This window comes from Taeniopygia guttata, chromosome 1, assembly GCF_048771995.1.
Source record: "Taeniopygia guttata chromosome 1, bTaeGut7.mat, whole genome shotgun sequence".
NCBI lineage: Eukaryota > Metazoa > Chordata > Aves > Passeriformes > Estrildidae > Taeniopygia > Taeniopygia guttata.
Genome location: NC_133024.1, coordinates 42,754,646 through 42,779,231, shown reverse-complemented (window position 1 = coordinate 42,779,231; position 24,586 = coordinate 42,754,646). Strand labels below are relative to the sequence as shown.

The window sequence follows — 24,586 nt, the reverse complement described above, 5'->3', positions numbered from 1 at the left end:
ACCCCCCTTAGATGGCAGCCTCTCAGAAAGGCCTCACATTTGCTTAAAGCAGCTGGTCTTTCATCACCCTCCCTTTGAAGAGCAAGTGGGCTGGGTCAGGAGATACCCCTGGAAAAGCTCTGTGCTCACTTCCAGAAAAAAATTCATGGGATTTCTCACCTATGAGAATGAGGGGTTTTCTTTGTTTTGTTTCTCTTATTTTCTTCCTTTCTTTAATGGCTGGGTCACCATTTTTCCAATTCTTGGGGCTGTGGTCACCATCACAAGAGTTGTCTCTCAAGTTAGAGAGATGCAGTGTATTCTATTTCCTTTATGATCAGTGAAGCCTCATTTTAAGACTACCCAATTAGAGCCTTTTTAATGGGGATGGGGTAGGAGGGAGATTCCTGTAATAAGACAAAAAAACCCTATAATTTTACAACTTAGCTTTTGGGTTTTGATGTTGCAGCAAGACCTTGGGACCACCTAACCTGTTGATGCTGCTGACCAATTGAAGAAAAGCAGTTATCAATTTATGGATATCCATTTTTAATTATGTATACCAACTTCAAGCTTGGGAAGAGGAGTGAACCTCAGACAATTCACATGGATAATATAGCTCTCAACTTTCCTCCTACTGATTCTTGACCTAGACATCTTGTGCCTTAAGTTAGGAACTGAAAGGAAAGGCAACCACAAAAATGTTATCATCACCTGCTCTTGAAATACACAGTTGTAAATTTAATGGTTGGTAGTCAATTTCTTCTAACAATAATAAATATCAGTTGTATCATTAAAACTTCTGTTTGGATAATTAAAGGCAGTTTTAAAATGTGCAAACCAGCATACATCTGTATCAGCTAAAACAATATTGTTTCTTCCTTATTCAAAAGGCAGCATGCAGCCTTTCTAAGAAGCCTTCACTGTCCCTGCCAGGACCTGTGGTTTGGTGGTGTTTTATCCCTGCGGAAGTGACCCCCATAAATCTATGCATTGACAATATACTAAGACAGAATCACGTAGATAAAAGATTCAGGACTTGATTATTAGGTCACCATAAAAAATCATTCATTTTTACATCAGTTTTTTGAAAGCAAAGCTCAAATTATAATTTTATGCTGAGAGACAGAATTCATTTTCAACTTCTGTACCATAATAACTATAGAGAACAAGTTCTCCATGGACCCAAGAACTGAGGAAATCAGTAAATCCCACTTACTCTGTAAGGAAACCATGAACTTACTGTGGATTTATATCTGGATTAATCCTTTTCAGCTCCATGATGTCATCTATTGTTTTTTCAATAGCATCAGGATGAACATTTACTGATGTTTGCAGCCGCTAAAAAGAGGTTTTAAACACATATTAATTCCTACAGAAACTATTACTCAACAGAAGTTAACAGTGGTAAATTTGATACCTGAAAGTTTCTGCATTAAGAGCCCAGAAGACCCAACTCAACACCTGTACATATCTTTCAAAATTATTCAACCCTACTGACTCATTTCAGAGAACTTGCCCTGTAGGAACTCGAGTCACCCTTGTAGTCAGTTTATCTCATTGTTGTGGTGGCTGTCAGTGGCCTTAGTGCAGATCAAGAAGCAGCTTCAGACCATTCACCTAATTAACTGGAATTTACAGCTTTCATTTGACATTCCCTCTCACAACATGCTGCAGTAACACAGAAAATCATTCTTTCCTTTCTTTCATATGTAATTGCTATTTGTAGAAATGCCCCTAGTAGTTCAATATTCAAAAACCAACATGCTATCTGAAAATTTAAGAGGTTGAATTTTCTTGTGTTTTGTCTCAAAACTTTGCAATTTCTTAAATGCAAGTTTTAAAATAAGATTTTACCTTTCTGTTTGTGCTAGAAATACATTTGGAATTACTATGTTGAACTAAGAGCTAAATGACTTCATTTTTCTTTATGCTGAGGCAAAGTTTTCAACATCACTGACTCTTGTGACAAAAAATTTAAAGACTGAAGGACATTATTTAACATACACACAAATGCCTTAGGGAGCAACTTAAGTTGGCACAACCACTGGTACAGTAAAAGGATGAAGTGAAAGAGGATCTTCTCCATCAATTTATTTAAGAGGAAAAGAGAGCAAAGTTGGGAAAGTTGCTTTCCAGATAAAAAACTTGAATTTTCTTTTCTAAATTTGCAAGCAACTGACTGCAGATTACAGATATTCTAAGACAGTAGGAGGAATCAAACAAGAACCCCTAAATTACAACACTTCACTCTCATGAGCTCCACCATGGCAAATTATTCCCTTGATTCCATCAGTGCCACAGTGGGCCTGTCCCTGGAACACAAGACATTCTACCCAATTTCACAAGATCAACTGCTATTGCAGACACAAGACCCTCTTCAGTGGAAAATGTAAAGTCATATCAAACCTTAATGTGACTTTTGGGGTGAACAAACAGCAGACTGAACAAACCAACAGCACAGGACGTCATAGAAAAGGTGAATAATGAGATCTTTCACTCACCTTACTTTTTGAACCTTTCAGGGATGCCTCTGTAAGGGAACAGTATTTAAAAGCATCATGTCAGACAAGCATTTTTACGTTGGCTCAATGTAATAACTTATTTCTAGTAATGATATACAATTTTCAGCATATGCAGAAAGTTACAAAGGCATGCAGAACTAAGTGTATTGCAGTTACCTATTTTCATAGTTCTGGCAGCTCCAGGTTTGGTGTTGTAACAGATCCTTTGCAATTCACATTGACCTGTTAGTTTCCTGACCACGAATTTCAGGCAGCGCCACAAGCATTTGCAGTAGAAGTACAGGCATACCTGGACAAACATCCTGGCAAAAGAAGAAGCTTGAAAATAAGAGTCTGGAGCAGAGTTTGTTTCAACATGTTCACCACCCAAACAGAAAGTACTTCCACACCCCAAATTCCCATTGTCTAAGGGCACCTTCAGAGCAAAAGCAGCAATCACACTACAAATATTTATGCCAGTAGATGATAAATTGTGCATTTTAGTATTAGCCAACAAAACACCCCCAACAAAAGCACTACAGCTAGAAGCACAGAATAAGTAAACTCCAGAGCTTTAAAAGAGTACTTGTGGAAGACTCTTTGTCCTCTTAACATAAAAGGCTGTATAGTTTCTACCAATGCTTTGGGGAAACAGGACTGCATGAGAAGGCAGTACAGCTCACCCTTATATAATGGATGCTGAGAATCCAGGAAGACATTACACCCTGGCTTAGTTTTGCCTCAGCAACCACCTGCTCCAAGCAGAATGCTTGGTTATCCTGACAAACTTGACATCCTGACAGCATTCATGTAACGTCCCTAAGAAGGAAAATTAAGGCAATCAAAACCTTCTGCCCTTGCAGAAGAAAAGGTGTTTGAGAACCTGTCTTCAGGACTGCCAGTTCTTCCCAAGACGAGCTGTTACATAGCAGTGATGCAGCACAATTTCTCAAAGTACAGAACTGACAGTAAGCCAAGAAAGCCCTTATGTAGCTACTGTAACTAGTTTTGAGTCCCAGCAACAGAAGAAAGACTTTGACAAACTGGATGTATTTCAGTGAAGATGGCAGGGTTGGAGCACAAAGCCTGTGAAGAGAGGGTGGGAGGCTGTGTGGAGGATCAGAAACAGGGCACCACTCCATGATCAATATGATCAAGGGAAGCCGATTTATTGCACAAAAAGGCTATAGTTATACTGTGTTATACTGTTCACACGCCTTAAGGTAATCCATGATTGGCTAGCCCTAACTGTTCACGTGTCTAATGTTAAAAGCTGAGTGGATTACTTCTCCTCTTCGCGTGTCATGCTCTGGTCATCTACTCCACCCCACTATCTTGCTTCACGTCCTGGACTTGTTTTTCTTCTTAGTCAGCTCTTCTTCTTTTCTTGCCCTCAAGGACATTCTGACCTTGCTGATTATTTTGTCTCCAGGAAGGCTGGGTTGTGCATCTGTTACAAGTGTCCATTGTCCTGCAAGAAATCCTGCAAAAAATCCTCAACAATCCCCCTTTCTTGTTTTTGCACAAGCCAGACTGAATTACTGGCACATTTAGTTATCCTTTGTACACATTGTAATAAACAGGGTACAATAAGCAAAATTGCTAAAATAATTCAAAGCACCATAATGCCAAAGCGGACTAAGTCTTTAAACCAGCCAGTAATGCCCCAAGACTTCAGCTATTCATCAAAAGGGTTATCAACAACTGTAAGACATTTCATGTTTTCTTTAAGTTGTGAAAGTTTCTTGTGAGTTGATTCAGAGTGATCAGAAAGGTTCATGCAACACATTCTTTCAAAATCTTCACACCCATGCCCTTGTGCTAACAACAAAAAATCTATGGCAGCCCTATCTTGCAACACAGCATGACACATGCTATCAGCATCAGTTGCGAGTTCCTCTAGCACCATGGATGTAATGTTAATCTGTTTCCCTGCCCAGCATGCCAGTTGCCTCAATTGCATGAGGGCCTGTGTTTCAATAAGGGATAAATCTTGGCTAAAATTCCAACATTGTAAAAATAACTCTCTAAAGGGTGCGGGGGGAGGTTGTCTTCTATGACTAGGCCGTAAAAATATTGCTAGCGTGTGCTCAACATTAAGTGTATTAAGTATACTAAAACATCTATTACAAGCTAAATTAGTAGAGCTAAATTTTTGCTTTGTCCTGCAAGATATAAAAAGATTATTTTCCTGATGGACTTGTCGCCACCACTTCAGTTTGCATTTAACACACTGGATCTGTTAATTTCTCTCAGGGTTCCTAGGTCAGGGTGACCCCAAGAGATCGAAAAGTGTCTTTGAGATTTTTTCCCTAGCCCGACATAGCCAAAGAAGGAGCCTGGAATGCTTTTGATTGTGCTTTCAAGGATGTTTATTTCTTCTTATCTAAACATTCTTTCTCTGACCTGCTGAGCTCTAGCTAGCAAGTCCACCATGGCCATCTGCCCTAAGCCCTGGGCGGCTCCCACATTATATACTCAAAACTACGTGTCCATGTTTACAATTTCTTCACCAATTCCTATCATCTATGTTAGACGGTGAATCTCTACCTTAAACTAATAGAAAAGTGCCACCATCACACTAAGACATGGAGGACAAGAAGAAGGGGAAGAAGGCTAGGACACACCCAAATTCCTCCATTCTTGAACCCCATTCCAAAAATCCCCAAATTCTACTTTTTCCACCCTCTGTTAGTTCAAATATCACACTACTAAAACCCTTGTGGCTTGTAATTCCTCATCCAGAGTTGGCAGTTTTCCACAGGTTAAAATCAAAGCCACAGATGTTTTTGACTTCATGCCAGGGTTTTCAAGATCCCTGCCAGGGACTTGAGACAGCCAGGGCAACCAGAGGGATTCCAGGACTCTGACATGGACCTTGATCCATGGTTTGCAAGAATAGCCATGAACGGGAAAAGCTTGTTCAATTTGGTTTAAAACTTGTGTTGGAAGTGGTGGTAAGCCATCATTACTGGTTACCGCTACCTTAGGTCCAGGTAGTTGGCCCTCATCTGCTAATAGCCATGGAAGAAAGTTCAATTGTTGTTCAGTCGTCAGATGCTGAAGTATCAGGTCCAGCTGTGTCTGAAGTCGGTGTTTTTGCTGATGTTCTGCTTCTGGGCAGAGGTTTAGCTGGCAAGTGTGACTTTAAAATAGGTTTCACCACTTAGGTAGAATCCAGAAAATTACTTTATATTAGTCTCCACCAGATGTACTGCAGTCAGTGATGGTAAGGTCTACTGTGGTTTCCATGTCCATTCCAGCACTTCCAGGAGTTGGTGATTGGAGTGAGTAAAGTCCTCCAGAGGCGGTTGAGCCACCCATGCAGCTCTTTGTCTCCCTGTGGTTCTGGTCATTAATCCTAGCATGTCAACAATTTTTGCTCCCTTTTGCAAAGTGTCTAAAATCTGCCGAGTCTTATTGTTAGCACTGTCAAAGGCAAGCATCTTAAACAGCTTCTGCTTTGTATCCGGATCCAGGTCGGGATGATCGTAGATGGCTCTGTGCAAGTGGTCTACAAATTTATCAAAGTCCTCATTTCCTCCTTGATGTATCTGTGTAAAAGCCTGAGTATGCAGCCGATCTGGCAATGCAAGGATCGAGTTGTATGCAAGTTGTTGGCTTAGATGCAAAGCTTCCTCAATACTTTGGGTTTGAGTGGTTGCTGTGGACCAGGGACCTTCTCCTAATAATTGCTGAGCTGTGATTCCAAACAATGGGTCCCCTTGAGCCCAAAGTTTTGCTTCCTCTTTTTTACATGCTCCTTTCCAATTCTTATAAAACTGAATTTGCTGGTGGGGGGGCATGATTAATCTAACCAAGGTTTGAACATCAACTGGAATTAAAGTATCTGCTGTAAACATAAATTGCAATAACAATTGTGCTAATTGAGACTTCAAGCCATATTGTGTAACGGCGCTTTTCAATTTTTCTAGTATCTTCTAATCAAATGGCTCCAATCCTCATCCTGTGGCTTGGGTTACCACAGGGAAGGCTTGTATAGTACTGGAGAGAAAAGACCCCTCTATTATTGTTTAAGTTATAACTCCTTTCCACTTCCTCTTTTGTGTGGCTTCTATATCAGGGTCTAGCTCTAACTCCCGATCTGCTGTGGTCGAGGTGGGTATCCACCTCCCCCTCTGTTTGTCGAGAGCTTTTTCGGAGCTTAAAACAGCTGGCAGCTCCCTCCTTTCAAAAGAACAGTCCTTTTGGGAAGTGACTTGATCACTTGGTTGAATTATTAACTGTTGCAAATTATCTACCAAAGCTTTTAAGTCATCTTCTACTGGGGCAAATTCTGACTCTGTCTTTTTTTCTTCAGCCTCATCTTCAGATAATGAGTGAACTACTTTTAATACTTCATCACCAGCTGCCCCCCTTTCCTGACTACCTTTATTCTTGGGTCAGCAGCTCAAACCTCCAAGGGAGGTAGCTTCCTCACTCTCTCTCTGAACCGGGGACGCGGTTCCGGTCGCGCCCAATTTGGGAACTGAAATCAGACTGGGGGTTTGTGGACCACGTGTGGGAATGTCTAAGGTTGTGGAAAACAGTTGTTGGACTGGAAATGCCTGAGGTTTTGGATCTGATTCTGGGGCAAAGGCTGCACAGGCTGCTGCAGCAGCCTTTTTCTCTGCTTTCATAGCTCACAATACTCTATTTTTCCACAAGGAGGCATATTTGGATGCCTCCTTTGCCTCGCTACCCCTGACACAACACTATCCCACAGCATACAGCCCATGGCTTCCCATGTTGGGACCTCAAAGGTGACCTGTGCTCGTGATATGAGGTTGCGGTTCCAAGCCCAGTGAATAAGTCCTTTCAGAGCGGAAGCATCATATTTCTGCCCTCTCTTAGAGAGGATATGTTGGAGGAGTTTCTGGACCCCATCTCTCTCATGGTCTGACCCCATCTCCTCCCTGGCTGCTCACCTGATCAGGATGAGTTCACTTAGTCTCTCCTCGGAGTCCTTCTCCATGTCCCGCCGGGGCAGCGGGGATACTTTTGACCAGCTTCTCTGCTCTCCGAGGGCTGTCACTAACTCTTCCCACCGAAGCAAAATAGCTGTCCTCGGGTCCCTCCACGGTACCACGGAGGATCGGAAACGGGACACCACGCCATGATCAATATGATCAAGGGAAGCCGATTTATTGCACAAAAAGGCTATATTTATACTGTGTTCTACTGTTCATGCGCCTTGAGCTAATCCATGATTGGCTAGCCCTAACTGTTCACATGTCTAGTGTTAAAAGCTGAGTGGATTACTTCTCATCTTCGCGTGTTGTGCTCTACTCCACCCCACTATCTTGCTTCACGTCCTGGACTTGTTTTTCTTCTTAGTCAGCTCTTCTTCTTTTCTTGCCCTCAAGGACACTCTGCTGATTATTTTGTCTCCAGGAAGGCTGGGTTGTGCATCTGTTACAAGTGTCCGTTGTCCTGCAAGAAATCCTGCAAAAAATCCTCAATAGGCTTGTTCCACCTGAAGCAAAGATTCAGGGGGATCTAACAGCAGCCCCAGTGCTTGTGGGAAGATCTTGAAGGAAACAGAGCTGGGCTGTCAACAATTCTGCAGGGCCAGTAGACAAGGGACAACAGCCCTAAGCTGAAACACAAGAGAATCAGCCTTGCAAGGAGAAGCTTTTACCCTCAAGGACAGTCAGGTTGCCCAGAGAGGCTGTGCAGTCGCCTTTGTCAGTTTTTAAATCCTTGACGTTTGTCAGTTTTTAATCCTCGGAAGAAGCCCTGAGCAGCCCAGTCTGACCTTGGTGCTAACCCTGCTGTGAGAGGGAGGTTGAACTGGAGACCTGCTAAGGTCCCTCCCAGGCTCAACTGGGATCCTACAAAAGCCTGAAAAAGGCTGCATAACTAAAAAAACCCTCGATTTTAAACTTGGTTAGCATTGAAGCTGCTACCAAAGCTCACATATTGCTACCACAATTACATAACACACCCCAAACCAATATTTTAATGGGAAACAACTTATTTGGAAATAATTTAGCTTTCTTGTTTCTATGGCTATGATGGCACAGATCCTGCCAGATCACCCAACTATCTGTCAACCTCCTGGATGAAGAGGATGCATCCAGCACATGGATCCACCCACAGTCCCTGGGCGCAGAAACACATCTCATAAAAGATAAATTGCAAAGAACCAGTAGTAGGAACATTGCCATTTGGGCATGGCCCTTGGCTACAGGTTGTTCTGCTAGAACAGGGGGATGGACTAGATGATGTCTACAGGTGTCTTCCTATCTCAGCCTCTCTGTGATTATATTATATGAATTATATTATACAAATTATATGATATATGAATGATATAATATCATATTATATCATGCTATCATATCATATGATATCATATGATATGAAAACATCAATACAACTTTGATATGCTAGCTTGCCAATAAATATTCACAAATAATTTGGTCCATTGTGTTCTAAGCCTGTGTGTATGCATATTTATCATTAGCTTATTATTTTATGCTGTTGATGCTTTCAAAGGACAGTTATTTCTTAGGAGACTCTATTATCCTTTTCAATAGACTACAGTGATTATTTCAATCCACTGAATTCCAGATACTCAAATCAGTCATAAATATGTATATGTATGTATGTAAAGCTTGAAGAGTTCCATAACTTCCTGAAGGGCATGGTGTAGAAGGATGTTCAAGGAAGGGAAGATGAATTAAGGCGTGTTAATGTCCATACAGGAGTTTAATCTGCTTTATGTTGGCTTCAGCTTAATCATCTTTGAAGGGGGATTAAGCTATGGGAACTAAAGACATTTTATGTCTAAATGGAAAACATCCACAGAAGTATTTAAAATGCTTTAAAAGCATCCACTTTATCTTCAGACTTTCAGTTAATTCGCTTAGTACTCCAAAATGCCTGCACACAGAAAACCTCCTTGGTTTTATTCAATAGGAAGCCTCTATTTTAGAAACAAATTGACACCTAAAGAATGAGGAATCCGTCCCATGACAGAACCAAGTTTTAGACAAGAAAAAAGTTTCAGGTACTGATGTCAAAGTATTTGGGTACTCCCTCATCCCTGACTCAAGACATGCCAGAACACGCTTCACAGCAGATTATCACCTTCGGCATTAAGAACAACACCAGGTATCAGGAGACAAGGCCATCACCAGTCAAGTAGACGTTCTTTGAGTTTCCAACAGTCAGAAGTAGAGTAACAGAATCAACACACAGTGATTTGGGCTGGAAGGGGCCTTAAAGATCATCTTGTTCCAAATCCCCTTGTCATGGGTAGGGACACTTTCCACTAGACCAAGAAGAGGAATTCAAATAAAACCTATAGCTATTCCTTAGTTTCATTAGCACAGCTCAGCTCTGTAACTGGGCTAAAAGCACAGGAAAACACCAAACTGGAAGGCAGAGTATGGTAAAAAAAAGTCCTGAATTTTCATCATATATTTGTAGTAGAAATTAGTGTTGTTTTCTTTTGGTCTGCTTAGTTTTCAAATGTTAGGTCTCTTTTAAAGGAAAATACTACAGAGAGCTCATTTATATGGAAGATGACAGGAAAGACTCACTTTACTTCATGTTAACAGTCCATGTAAGATTTCCTTCTAAAGAGCAAGATAGCTCCTGTAAAAACCACATGTGCTTTAAGAAAGTTCATGCTTATACTTAGTTGTGTCCAGTGCTAAAACAGGACAATCCATTCCATTAAAAAACATTTTGAGTACTATATTGTGGATAACTGAATACTGTGTGTTGTGGATAAGTTTTGGGGACTGTCATGGTTTGACGCTGGCACAATGCCAGCGCCCCATGAAAATACAACTTACCAACCAAATGCTGTGAAATGTGATCAAGAACAGAGCAAAGCAGGCCAAACTTAATAACAAAAGAAAAAAACTTTATTACACTACTACTACTACTACTATAAAAGGAAAAGAAAGGAAAGAAAAAAAACACACAAAATTCGAAATGAAAACCTTCCAAAACATTTCTCCTCCCTCCACCCAACTCCACCAAACCCCAGCGAGACCCATTTGGATCCTTAATCAAGTTTTCACCCTTCAATATAATCAATACTGAGTCCATCGGGGAAGAGAGGAGTCCCCCTTGCAACCATAGACCCCCCCAGGAAACACAACTGCCACCCTTTGTGTTTCCAATGTCACACGTGGCACTGCCCAGACACACCGGGCCAGTGTGACACTCTCTTCTCCATGTCACAGTGCTCTCACCACTGTGCATGGACAGAGACTGCTCATAGGGCCCCTTTAAGGATGCTTTGCCAAGGACCACCAGGAACAACAGTCCAGTATCACAATTTGGGACTAGAGTCCCCCCCATTTTCCCCTGGGGCCGAGGGTCCAAAAGACAGAGATCGCCTTCTCTTCTTCCTGAAGATGGAGGGCATCCTCACACCCTCCTCAGCTCTCTCTCTGTCCACTCCAAAACTGGTAGTTGCTGCAGAAGGTCTCTTGGTTCACCAATGCATCCCCCTAAAATGCAGTCCCTCTTGGAATAAAGAGTGGTTCAGTCTATGGTAAACAAGCAGAGTCCAGCCAAAAAGCCACTCTATCATCTGCCCCCAACCTTCTTCTCTAAACATCTGAGGTTTCAAGCTGTCTCTCTTTTCTTCAAATTCAGGAGGAGTAATATTTCATAAAGCCTTCATTTCTCAGGAAGGGTTAAAAGTCCCAACTCCCAAGGATGGCTCGCTGCCCAGGCTCCAGCTCCCACAGCCGACTGGGCACCTTGCGGCCCCCCCCCCCCGCTCTTCTCCTTCCCGGCGGCGAACTGCCGATAAAACCACCGAGTCTCTTTTTTTCTCTCTTGGGAGAGAGAGAGACTCTGGGGGGGGGGAACGGAGACATCCCAGATTTCTCCACCCTTCCATCTGCAGGGGGCCAGGTCTGGTTGCCTCCCCTCCACCCTTGGGCCTACCTCCACAGGCCGCATGGCTCCCCTCCCCCACCCAGCCCGGGCTGGGCAGGGGAGGTCCTTACCATGCGGTGACCGGAACCAAAGAAGGACGAGTCCTCCTGGGAATTCCGCTTTTAACCCCTCTGTGTTCTCAGAGGCGTGTCCACCTTCAATTGGTCACCCCAAGTGTCAGTATCTAAACCTGACCCCTGACTGGTGAACCTCTTCCTTCTAAAAAAAAAATTCTCTTCCCGTGTCAAACCATGACAGGGACTTAGAGGAGGAAAGGTATCAGGTGCATTTGAATTACATATTTTTGCCTTAGGCTCAATGACAGATCTGCAAATGGAAGGAAAAACTCTAAATGGGATAGAGCTGTGACCACATAATCGCAACCACTTTCTCTACTGCTTTGGCAGTGGTTTGCACTAAGACTAATAAAAATGCATCTACTAAAAACAAGACGCCACAGCACACAAACACCACCTCTGTGAGTCACTAAAATATGCTTAGCAGCTAATTACTAATAAACCAAATACACACTAATTTTGACTAGGTAGCTTATAGAAGAAAGTTAGCCTTTGTGGGTACCTTCAGTTTTCTACCGCTCATCCATCTCAAGCTTACAATAGTTGAAACCTTCCATTTGTAACATGAAAGACATAAAGAGTATCATAAGCAGTTTATAAAAGGGAATTCTTGCTTGCAGAAATCCTGTAATAAAAGCACACTAGTGATTATGCAAGGCAAGTTTTATGTTAGCCCCTATGCACTGTAAAACAAAGCACAGTGTATCATGAATGGGAACCCCCCCATAAAAAGCACAGCCATGTGCTTTGACTGTGGCACAGTGGCATTAATTTCTGGTTTGATTTAGAGTTAAATTCCAAACCTCCTCTCCACTCACTCTCCTCTGTGCTTTGGGGTTTTTTTGGGGTTTTTTTTTTCCTTTTTTTTTTTCTTTAGTTTGTTACTCTTCTTTGTTTGTTTTGCGGGTTTTTTCCCCACCTTCTTGCCTTTGCAGTTTTCTCAGCACAGAAGAGAAAAGGAGGCTGGCAAAAAGGAGGCTCAGGGGGGACCTCATCACTCTCTACAGAACAGAAAATAGTTCATGCGGTCATGTATAGCATTATTTCAGATCCTCAGAGGTGAGGTCTAAGAACAGAAATATTGCAGAAATGAAGATGTTCCTCAGGGACTCACACTCTACTCTTTCCTATTTCAATCCAAGTTCCTTTTCCTTCCTGTACTCCAAGCAGCTGTATAGACCTGCATATTTGTGCTTACACATGCACGGAAACTGTTCATATGAAAATTTATGTGAGTAAAAAAAAAAAAAAATCCTGTGTAATAAGATATCAAATCAACATTCAGTTCCCTTGCCAAGGATGCTGTGTGACATAACCAATCAAGGAACCAATTTCTATCAGCAATAATGGGGCTCAAGAGATCCTGGAGAGCTCTCTTCCATGACAAAGAAGACAAAGAAAGGGGTTTCTAGAATTGCTCAGATCCTTGCAAGACAGAGAAGTTTAGAGCCAAAGCCAGCACAAAGTACGAGTACTGCTGCAGCAGAGACAGTGCTTCTATTTTCCAAAGCACTGGCTGCTCAGCCTGGGGAAAGAAAGCACATGGCAGCAACCAGCCAAGAGCACAGAACATGTTGCTTCACACCCCAGCACTGCAAAGGGAAGGATTTAAGTGGTTTTCAACAAGGGGTTTCTAGGTTTGCCCTATAACAGGCCAGTTGATGCTGGGAGTGCGTGACTCAAATGGCAAATGTGATGGCTATTAGAATTTACATCTCTCTCCAATGACAGTATGACATCACATTTTCATGAAATCTGGCTTTTTATTTAAAAGTGACTGCCTCTAAGAGATAAGCAAAGCCTTCTCCACGATAAACTGTCAGAAGCAAAATTGTGCAAAACTTTCCAAAGTTGTCCAGTATTTCTGTGAAGCTCCTTCCTGTGTAATCTGTTCACCTAAATAGCAAGATGCATGTCTAATGCAACATGAAAGACTTCCTGAAGGGACGTAGAGATTAATTACTCTGCAACATTTCTGATTCTAATAAAATAGAAGGTGTTTCTTCCCTCATTCAGTAATTTCAGAACCTTAGTATTTTCAGAGCTGATATCAAACATAGGCACTCTGGGTAAAAGGAAAGCTTCATCTAGATACTCAGTGCTAGTTACTAGACTTAGAACTGGGGGGAAAGCAAGCAAACTCCTGAAATAAGAAAAAAACAACAACAACAAAAAAAAAAAAACCAAAAACAAAAAAACCCACAAAAAGACAAACAAAAAACCCCCAAATAAGACAAAATGTCCAGCCCTACCAAAAAACCCCCAAACACAAAATAAATCCAAAACCCAAAACCCTAGACCCAAATCTAAACCTAAAAAAACCCCTCACCTCTCCCCAAACTAATTGTTTAAAATAATGAAATAAAAGTCACTGAGCATACTTACACATCATTTTCTTTCCTGTGTGTCATATTTTAGGTCCTATGGATGCTGAAGATTTTTACACAACTATTTTTCCTGAAGGACATATTAATCTCAGAAAAGAGTGCATTACACATCAGTATTTCCTTTCTGATAATTGTAATTAGTGTTTGAGAAGTGCAGGACACACTAGTCATGGCTGATAAGCTGTCCAAATGGGTGAGAAGGCAAGTGATACAACCCTATTAGGAGCTCATTAACTTGACTATCTTTGGTTTATGTGTATAATTTACAGTGTGTATACAAGGTCAACCAAGAAGTGAGGTACCAATCACCATTTCTGCCATAGGCAGATCTGCTACTACCTCCTTTAAAACACAAGAAATTGCTTTCATTCTGTGCCTTTGCAGACTTGACAACTGAAATCCACCTTATCTTCCCATATAGACATAGGAGCAACTCACTGTGGCATATAGGGAAGATATATGAATAGTTTTTAACAGCAGCTTTCCACATTCACTGCTTTTGCTGCTTGCTGATTTGATTTTCATTTTATCTGATGACTCCAGTACACGTAAAATCTGCTAGAGCTTACAGTTTGCTTTGCAGTAGAGCAAGAGAAGATGTACAATTTCTAGGATTTCCTGAAAAAAAACCTGTCTACTACTGTTGGTTCTCCAAGTTATTATTATTTCAGATGTTTAAGATAAATTAGTAAGTCAAAGTAGAAGTGCTGCTGACAGACTTCTCTGAAACCCTTTACAACAAAATGAGAAAGCCCTGAAAGATTAAGTATTTAGCTAAGAAACAGTTTTATTTTTTCATAAGTAATATTTCAGATGTCAGAAATAATTCATATCAGAATTCATTCTGATATGAATTCATTCTTCATTTTGTGCCAGGAAAGGTTTAGATTGAAAATCATTAAAAATTTCTTCACAAAAATAATTGTCAAGCATTGAAACAGGCTGTCCAAGGAGGTGGTGAAATCGCCATCCCTGGAGATATTTAAAGGAAATATACATGTGGCATTCAGGTCATATGGTTTGACTATGCTGAGCTGAGCTAAGCTTGGATTGAATGATCTTAAAAGGATCTAAGGAATTCTATGATGCTAAAGAAATGGAACAGGTTTTTCAGGGAGGCTGCAGAATCTCCATCCTTACAGGTGCTCAAAATGCCTCTGGATGCAGCCCTGTGCAACCTGCTATAGCTGACCCTGCTCTGAGCAATGGGAAAGGACTTGATGATTTCCAGAGCTGTCTTTCAGCCTCACTAAACAACAAGCTGGATTTGAAATCTACTTTTCAAAGTTCTCCTTGTGGCTCCAAGTGAATATCTGCTGCATGAACTTGCTACAGGTAAAATATTGTCACCACTTAGAAAGAAAAGTCAAGGTTATAACAACTTCAGAGATGAAAGCCCTGTTCCTCTCAATGTCTGTTTTATGGCAACTTCCACATTGCAATCAACAAATTGACTTGCAGTTTGTGCAGACTTAAGTCATTGGTTTTAAACAGAGAGACAATCTATGCCATCAGCATCAGCTATTCTGGCGTCTGTTCCACATTGTGCAACAAGGAGAACACCATGTCACTGAGCAGTCCCTGCAATCAGACTTCCACATCTCAACCCTGAATTGATCTTCACAAAGAATTAAGGATGATTTAAGCTCCCAGATGATGCTGCTATTGGTAACAGACAAACATGGGGACACAATATATATTGACTCATTTTCCGACCCATTTCCAAGCTGGAAGGCTTAATAACCTTGTCTTGCATATATGTCCCTGCAGTTCCACACTTCACTTACTCCCCATCACACAAACCTGCAACTGCAGGTTGCAACACATAGAGCAGAACTCATTATGCCCAGTAAGTGCTTTCCTTGGAGGATTTTTGATTCTTAATCTCTCTGGCTTTCTTCTATATTTACAGAATATGGGGAGTACTCTTATCAGTTCATGTCAGGGGTTTAACATAAGAAAATCCTCCACCCCATCCCTTAATCCAACTTTCTGTTCAGCATTTGGAATACTGGATTTTCCATAACAAAGTCCTAGACTGTCCTGTTTAGATAGGCAACTGTTTTTCAGAAGATCTACCTTGACTACTTAAGAGAATCTAGCACCAGTGAGACTTTTCAAGTTTTTTAGGATTCACTGACTTCAGGAAAAACCTGAAGAGAAGTAGAAAGTAGCTTCTCCATGATAGCCTCAGGAACCCACATATTCAAAACAGCACTCTTTCTCCAACATGGAAAAATCATCAAGGGGCCAGGAGAGCAAAGGTGAGCAGAACACATAGTTTAACAGGAAGAGAGCTGGCAGCTTAGAAGTTGTCAACAGCTCAGCTTCTCCATCAGGAGAGAGCAAAATTACTTTATGTTTAGAAAATACCAGACTATTATGGGGTCAAGTGTAACACCCTCTGCAATCCCAGCCAGAAGCTCCCACTCTTCTCACAGGATGAGATATGATGAGTCCCTTTATAAGGGACTCATGAACCAAATCCCATATGACACCAACTTGTGACCTTCGGTCAGGCTGCTGAACAAGTTTGTAGAGAGAAAAAAGTAAAAATTATACAGGCAGGAGTGTTGAGAAGGAAATAATTAGCAGGATTCCAGAACAAAGGCTCTGATATGAGGTGTTACAAAATTGTAAAGGGAAAAAGTAGTGCAGAGATGTCAGTCAGACTAGATGTGAACTTTTACGTCACTGGACCAGTACAAATGGAATTGGTGGAAGACTTGTGACCACCCAGGACCTGGGCGACAGAGCTGCAAGGGTCAATTCTTTTTCTCCTGGTTGGTGCCTATCAGGTGGTGAGCACACTAATGTTTAAATTAAGGCTCAATTCAGCCTTGGCTGTGTTTTGTGGATGTTAGCAAACAAATAGTTGCTTTTATACTTTTGGTCTGTCTATGTCCTTCTTACAGAGCCCTTTTGCAGCTGGTTCAAGATACATGAAGAAGCTGGCCCAAACACTCAACTGAAATGCTTAAGCTATGTTCTGTCTTGGCAGCAAAATCATTACAGGTGATCAACCTAGAAGTAATGATGCTGATATCCATAGTGTGTAAGCTTCTTTGCTATAAACAGTCTAAAAAGGGAGAAAAATATAGTGGCAGATGCTCTCTACGGAAGCATATGTTTTGGTCCTCTTGAAAAGGTTCCTCCCATACAGACAGAATATGATTTCTTTGGTTTATACACAAATGAGCTCTTGATCTGTATTAGTTTTGAGAAGTGCTCAACTCCCTCCACTGACTACAGAACAAATACAACATGGGCTTTCTGCACCTACATCTGTTGTCTGCAAGTCCCCCATTCTATAATTAGTTAATAGAGGAACAACTGTAAGTCATACGTGGGAGCAAGTAATTGACATTTCTCCTGCAGACTGAGCATGATCAGCTTCAAAAATACTCTCACATCTTCAGCAAGCATCTCTGCTTTCAAAAACAACACTCCAAAAATCCAGATAATGGACAAGAGCATGAAAGAAAAAAACTGCCATTTTTCAAGCACTGTTCTATGTTACTATTTTTTCTCTTTTCCCCTGACATATCAGGCACTACTTATTTGATACATCACTGCTCCAATCCCACAAGACAGTTCCCACATTCTTTGCTGCTATAAAGAACTGCAAAAGAAAGTTTAAATTAAAATAGCTTTAATTAAACAGTGAACTCTAGGCGAACAGAAAGCAGCCTAGTATAAACTAGTTTACACCTTCTGTAACACTTGTAACAGTTAAACCACTTAGCTCACTGCAGCATAAAAGTAATTAGAATAATTCTACACTTTTGAAAAAATACAGAACAGTTACCTCAGGAAGTGTTTCATGGTGATGGTTTGGTTTGTGCTGCTAGAGCCGTAATATATTGATCACTGATGATCTCTTCTTCACAGGTGATATTAGTGCTGTAGAAATAGAATTGAGACTTTTTTACAGACAGAAAACAAAAGGGGCATATTTCAGTTTTTAAAAATTGCTCTTGACACAAACGTCTATGGAAATACAAGGGAAATATATTAAGAAAAAATCTCATGTCAATAAAAACAAAGTGAAAAATCATAAGTTGTTCACACTTCAGCCTGAGCACATACTTTGACCAAACTATGCTACACATATCTTTTTTCAGAGAAGTAAAAAACTTGAATGAGAATACAGAAATAAGTGAGAAAGCTTGAAGAAGTATCTAGACATTTTCAAATGCTTCTTGAGGCTTCTTGTGTTCTTCAAAGCCCTGTCTGGTTCACAGCAACTCCCAAGCAGCAGCTTCAAGAGACACTCAGTTCACTCTGCTGTTAGAAGTCCTCTCTTTACCAAAATTTCCATAATACATATCATACAATAATGAAATAGACTGAGTTGGAATAGAACAATAAGGATTATCAGGTCCAACTCCTGGGCCTGTGCAGAACACCCCAAGAGTCATGCCACGTGCCTGAGAGCATTGCCCAAACATTTATTGAATTCAGAGTTCCTATAATACTCTTGACCAGGCTGCCAGTTGGTTCTGTGATCTTGTGTCCTATGGTTAATATTCATTATGGTTACCACATAGTTCCAGCAGAGGAGATTAGGAAGAGTTAATGAAGAAACTTCATAAATATAACCCTGCCTGTGTACTGCAGACTCTCCCCAGTCACCACCTCTTTAATTTAAGTTTCTAAAATTAAGCATTCATATACAAGTGATACTTGACTAAAAGATGCAGACTCCTGAAATTACTGTACTTCATGTCCTGTAAAAGGCAGTAAAGCTTTTTTAATTGCTGCCAGTAAATGGGATACAGTAAATAGACAGGGACAACTGCTACGGGACAACTTAATCCAACACTTAGACAGAACAAGACCATGGTTTCAAGCTCTGTACTGCTACAAACCACAAACAAAGGCCTGAATGAAAGCTCTGTTGTTAAAAATCATTTAAGAGCCCACTTTTACTTAGCACTGCATGCTGAAAAGTACTGAAGGCCTTAAGAAATCTGACCTATTTTGTCACAAATTTAGAAATCTAGAGAACCTCAAACCTATTTTCTTCTGCAAGACCTATCAACGATGGGATAAAAATCTTCTTGCCCTACCATGTTCTCATGTTTTTTCCTCTGTGTAACTTGCAAGTTTTATATTGTGCTATTGCCTGCTGACAGAAACAGAATAAGTATTTAAGTTCAGAAAAATACAGCTATCTTGTTGGATTATATCACATACAGCTTGCTAAAAATATATAATCCCTGAACTGTGAAAGCTTCTTTCATTTATATTGTTTTTGACTGGCTGAATCATGTTGCTGTCCCCTGAATACAGCTGTAATTGGTGCTGGCTGCAGTGACACCTGCTTGCAAGGGCAGGGAGATGCTAACTCTGGTTCATTAATGAACACAAGAGGCAGGCTCCAAACACTCCCTGCTACAGCTTTTGATAGGTCTTCTATGGCAATGAGCACAGGAGATGGGCAAAAACTGGAGGGGATGTAACCTGCTCCCCTTCTCCAGTCTAATAATTTGCTGTTTAAAATATATCATTTGTGAAAGATTCTCACAGCTGAGTCTCAGCATTTTAACATCAACTTGAACTAAGGAAGCTTCACCACAAAATTTGCCCCATAAGGGCATCAGTGTAAGGAACACACCAGAAGTGCCAGAAGCTGTCAAATCAACCTCCTCTAAAAGTTCGTGCTAGTCTCAGCCTCTGAGGTCAGCTCCTTCTTGATTCTGACCAAGGTCTTTGCTGAAAATTATTCTACTTTGTTATTACTGCTTTAAAGTGAAGAGAAATTCCACTTGTCCCAACTCCAGAAATAGCTCATACAAGCATGGCATGATAGGAGCTTCAAGATACTATCTTCAAGAATAGTTACCAGATTCAGCCTGGTAACTACAATTACAATACAATTACTAATTACAATTACAATTCCTAATAAATTACAATTCTGTTTTCAATGCTCATTAAAAATTAAAGCATCATTGTAGCTGTTCAGAGACTGCTGTCTTCTACACAGAAAGCTAAACTGAAAGAAAGGTAGTTGATTAAAAAAAAAAAAAAAGAAAAACTAAATGACACAATAAGCATGACAAGTGGTTAACAGTGCCTATTTTGGATGTCTTCAAAAGCCCACACTTGAAATTACAAGAATAAATTTTCTTTGCTCTTTCCTTTTTTATTAAAATGCATGTGGGGAAGTCTACAGAAAGAAACTTTACAGCTGAAGACCTGATGCCATAGAAGTCAATACTGAAGATCTTCAGCATGGAGAGAAAGAATTCACCCTGCAAGTTCCACATTCAGTTCCCTACATTAAAGGTCCAGCTAATAACTGGGTCCATAGGAAGGCCACGGCCTCAAAAGCAGTTTCCTCCACAGGAGCACAAAGCAATCAAATCCCACCTGGCTCTATTAACAAGAGGGCTTTAATATCTAGAGGCAAGACTTCCAGCTCAAACAAAAGTACAGGTAATCCATGCTGCTGTCTTGGTTCATAAGTAAAAAGTTTAATTTTTGTGTATGGCAGACAACCCTTCTAAATGCTGTCATCTTCTAAGAAATCAACACTATGCTTTGTGATTCTTGAAACAATTCACTTCTGTGAACACACATATACAGATGGCATTAGGCTATTTACACCCAGGATAAACTGAGAAGCTGAATCAGATGAGATTTACAGTCATCTTTAAACAAGTAGGACTGGAGGGCAGCATTTTCTGTTTCCATATACCTCCATAAGTGAAACTCTAAAGGACTTCAGTAAAGGTTTTCTGTGAAGAAAACAGTACGTAAACTCTCAAAAAAGATTATTACCACAATTTACAGTTAAGTTCAACTATTCCTAAATCTGTAGAGCCAGAAGACCTAATTTTTGCCAATCTCTTTTTATCTCAAAATGTAATAGATTTCTCGTAAGTAAAACTTTACTTCCAGTGAAGTTGTTATAGCATCTCAGTCAACAGGAAGAACAGCCCTAGCTTACATATATTCTATCAGCAATTCAGAATTTACAAAAAGACTCATATGCAATTAGGTGTGCTTAGAAAAAAATCTAACCCAAACAAAAAAGTCACATACTTATTTTTATTTAGGGAGAAGGACTTGACTTCCAGCCTTCTGTTTTCTTCAGGAAAGACCTTCCTCACCAAGTTGTATGTCTGCAGATCAGGAAGGCTTTCAGGTCCACTTGTAGGAAAGAAAGACATAAGAAAAAGATTCTCATCTACAAGTGATAATCTTGTTAATAAATGTTTATGAGTTTGTTGAAAGAAAGAGTACAATAATTATACAATCAGTTGAGAAGCTGACAGCAGTTATGGATTGGATAGACTGAAATACAAAATTCTGAAGACTTGACAGCAGGACATCCAGAGCCAGCAGGTGCTGGGGAGCAGCCAGTTGGCCACAGCATCCACCCACTGCTGAGAGACTGAGTTTGTGCTCTTACATGGTTTCACTCATGTCAACCTGTAGCTGTGGGCTTTTTTGTGGCTTAAGAAAATGTTCCAGCTTCCTGCTATATGAACATTTTCTCACTAAGGAATCCTCAAGATACTTTTCTTCTGTAGATAGTTTTTCAGCTTTTCCTGATTTTAAGTCATGCAGCTGATATAAATCTAAAGCCAAATAGATTTGACTTGGCAAGCAATCTTCCATTAACTCCCTAGAAGTAGCTTGAACCTACAACTACAGAAAGCCTCTAGACTCAATGTTTGAAGTTTGCTCTTTGACATGAAGGGACTAATTCATGTTCTAAGGCTTTATATTGAGAATGATGGGGTGAGGATAAAGTTTTGTTTCCCACACACTCATGTTTTCAGCTTGCAGGATTTTATCCCATACCACATCACTTCCACAAAGCAGCTTCCTACTCCCTCCAACAACACACCCACGTTTTGTCAATTGTTTCATCCAGTTTATTTTAAACTAGACAGCAACTTCCCCTCCTAAAATGAACCACAGCTTTTCTTGGGAGAGAAGCAGTACTACTATAATCACATACAACAGCAAAACTATTGCAAGATCTGCCTCAAAAGAAAAATGAAGCTTTCCTTAAGTAAACATCAACTATGTGAATTTCTTGTGACTCTGTGATCTTTTTAGTCTAACAGCAAAACATGCATCAATCTGAAAGGTTAACAGTTGCTGGAGGCTTAAAGAAATCAAGAGTAAGCTTTAAACGTCACCTCTTTATCTAAAGCTGAGGGTTTGCTTTGTTTGTTTTCAATAAAGCTGCAGATACAGCTGCCAGGAAAAGTTGTGCTATTTAATATAAATCATCGTACTTTCAGAGTAAAATATAAACTCAAGGTAGTTCCTTTCATAATCTTTGTTTTGGAAGCTAGTATATTGGTATATTGCATACACTTTTAAATGTATATTCCAATTATAAAGGAAGAATAGGTGTGCTGAAGAAAAAAAAGCAGAAATGTTAATGTGAGCAGGCTGGATATAATACTTTGTTTATGTGGCTCATTAGATTGCCAAAAAAAACCCAAATCCAAACCAAGTAATTTATTTTTAGTTGTTGCAGTTTAAAGTACATGTTAAAGTATGTTCTTCTGAATGTCACCACCATAATGTTGATTTCAGGTTGCCACTTTTCTTTCCAGTGGTACCCTGGGTTGGCATCTACTCCTCACTCACCTTGAAAGCCTACATTTATTTATTTCTGAGGGACACTAGGCTTGAGCCTTATGTCACAAAAAGTGCTTTGCTACTGTATATTCCTTTTTCTTTTGCTGATGGGAATGTTATTGCTTCTGTATCTCGAACGCCAATGTAAGATAACCTGAATTGGAAAGGGGAAGAATAGTGGGTACACTTTATTAAATGCCCCTTGAGGACCTGAAGGGTAGCAAGCTGGCTGGAGGCCAGCCGGATGCAAAGACAGACAACAGCACTCTGGGCTGCATGAACACAAGCAGAGCCAGTAAGTAGATTGAGGGAAGAGATTATCTTCCTCCGCTCGGCACTCTGGGCCATATTTAGACACTGCCTGGTTTGGGGCCCCAGCAATACACAAAAGACACCAACAAATTTAAGAGAGTTAAGCAGAGACCACTGGCATGATGAGGGTGAGGCTGTGGCAGATGAGTTTGTTCAGCTCCAGGCAGAACTGCTCCAGGCAGTACAGCTTTGGAGGGACATAACAGCACCTCCAGTGCCTTGCCTGCGGAGATGTCATTGAAAAGTCAAGAGATGAAGTGCTTACAGCAGTGCAGGACAGGAAGGGGAAAAACAACAGGCAAAAACTTAAACAAGAGAAGTTCAGCCTGGATACAAGGCAAAATTTTTTTCCCAAGAGGACAGTCAGGCAGTGGCACAGGTTGCTCAGAGACACTTTGAGGTTTCAAGTGCCAACCAAATGAAGCTGTTAGAAGCCTGACCTCAAAGCTGACCCTGTTATGGGCAGGAGGTTGGGCTGGAGATGGTCTGAGGTCTCTTCCAGCCTTTGATTCTCTGCTCCCCCCACAGTCACTCTCACGGGGTGATCTCAAATATCTGCGTTATACTCAAATATTCTTAATACTATAGTGCTGTATACAACTGATAGGATGCCCAAGTGCCTGCTATTTTATCAGTTTAAAACCTATCCACTTCTCAATACAATTTGCAATGTTTCCCAAGAAACAAGCTTACCTTTAGGATGAAACAAAATCATTCCCTCTCTCATCTCTCCCCACCACTCCCACCAAAAGCCTCCACCATGAAATTTGACCATAAACAAGTCATATTATGGTCCTACAATTCAAGAATGAGAGTCTACAAGAGTCATGCCAATGAAAAACACACAACATTCAAAAAGCCCAAATACAAATAAAACCCCAACAACTCTAGAACCCCAGTTTGGAAAGCCATTCTAATTCAAAGTAAGCATCGTTTATCCAGCTATCCCATGGAATAGACACATACCTACTTGCATCTTTTATCTTGAATTCATGCCCAAAGGTGGCATAAAAATCACTTCAAGTGTATTAAACAAACAAGTAAAACCAGAAGATCTTCATCTCAATTACAGTATAATCATTCATAGGTCTTTGAATGTTATAGCAACAACACTGCTCAGACCTCTCCAACTCAGAGGACATCCTGGGAAATGGCTCCATTGCTAGAAAAGCTCTCAAGAACAGGTCACCTGTTCCATGCAGTTCAAAAGTTTTATATTGGCTCAGAAATGGCTTTGACTGCCTCCAATGGATTCTGCCACTGGCAGGACTCACGTTAGAGATCAGAAGTGGATGCCTGTTTTGTGTGAGCTTAGTTCCCCATCTCAGTACAGAAGGGTATTTTCATTTCCATGTGCCCAAGATCAGGCTGTATTCAATGTCAAGCACTCTTTATAGGAAAATCTTGAAACAAAATGTCACACTTGACTGATGACCCTAATAAGCAAGACTTGACTTCAGTCACACTGTCACAGGCAATAAAAATTTTTCCACTTCTAATCTCCATCACACATTGACATTTTACATTTTTGTATTTCACTAGGAGAGTGAGGGCAAAGCTAGATATGAAGTAAAATTTAACTGAATTTTAGTCCCGTGAGCATAAGCACAAACCACACAATTAAGAAATAAAAAGAGGCCTGTATAAAAGGTTAAAATCACAACAGAACTGGGGAATCAGAGGGCACAAAACCCTCAGCTTCTCTCAAGCTACAGAAGAGTGCTTTGAAAGCCTCTAATTCTGTAGTTCTAACTTAGCATTTCAGTCCATTACTGCCTCTTCAAAGCATTATGAATATAAGGAAGGATCA

At 40.5% G+C, this 24,586-nt stretch overlaps 1 protein-coding gene across 7 annotated transcripts in view; it reads right to left on the bottom strand.

The window, feature by feature from the left end:
- ELMOD1 (ELMO domain containing 1) overlaps positions 1–24,586 on the bottom strand; it is a 48,213-nt gene that overhangs the window by 15,086 nt on the left and 8,541 nt on the right. For 4 of the 7 annotated variants that reach the window (XM_030270211.4, XM_002199765.6, XM_030270230.4 and 1 more), the window contains 4 exons: positions 17,663–17,757; positions 2,661–2,806; positions 2,484–2,512; positions 1,223–1,320 (listed from right to left, as the gene is read on the bottom strand). In XM_030270211.4, the coding sequence (XP_030126071.1) occupies positions 1,223–1,320; positions 2,484–2,512; positions 2,661–2,806; positions 17,663–17,679 (290 nt within the window). In that variant the 5' untranslated portion in view covers positions 17,680–17,757. Of the gene's footprint in view, positions 1–1,222; positions 1,321–2,483; positions 2,513–2,660; positions 2,807–17,662; positions 17,758–20,904; positions 21,013–24,586 lie in introns of all 7 variants that reach the window. The other 3 variants (XM_030270221.4, XM_012569782.5, XM_030270273.4) reach the window with 1 other exon arrangement.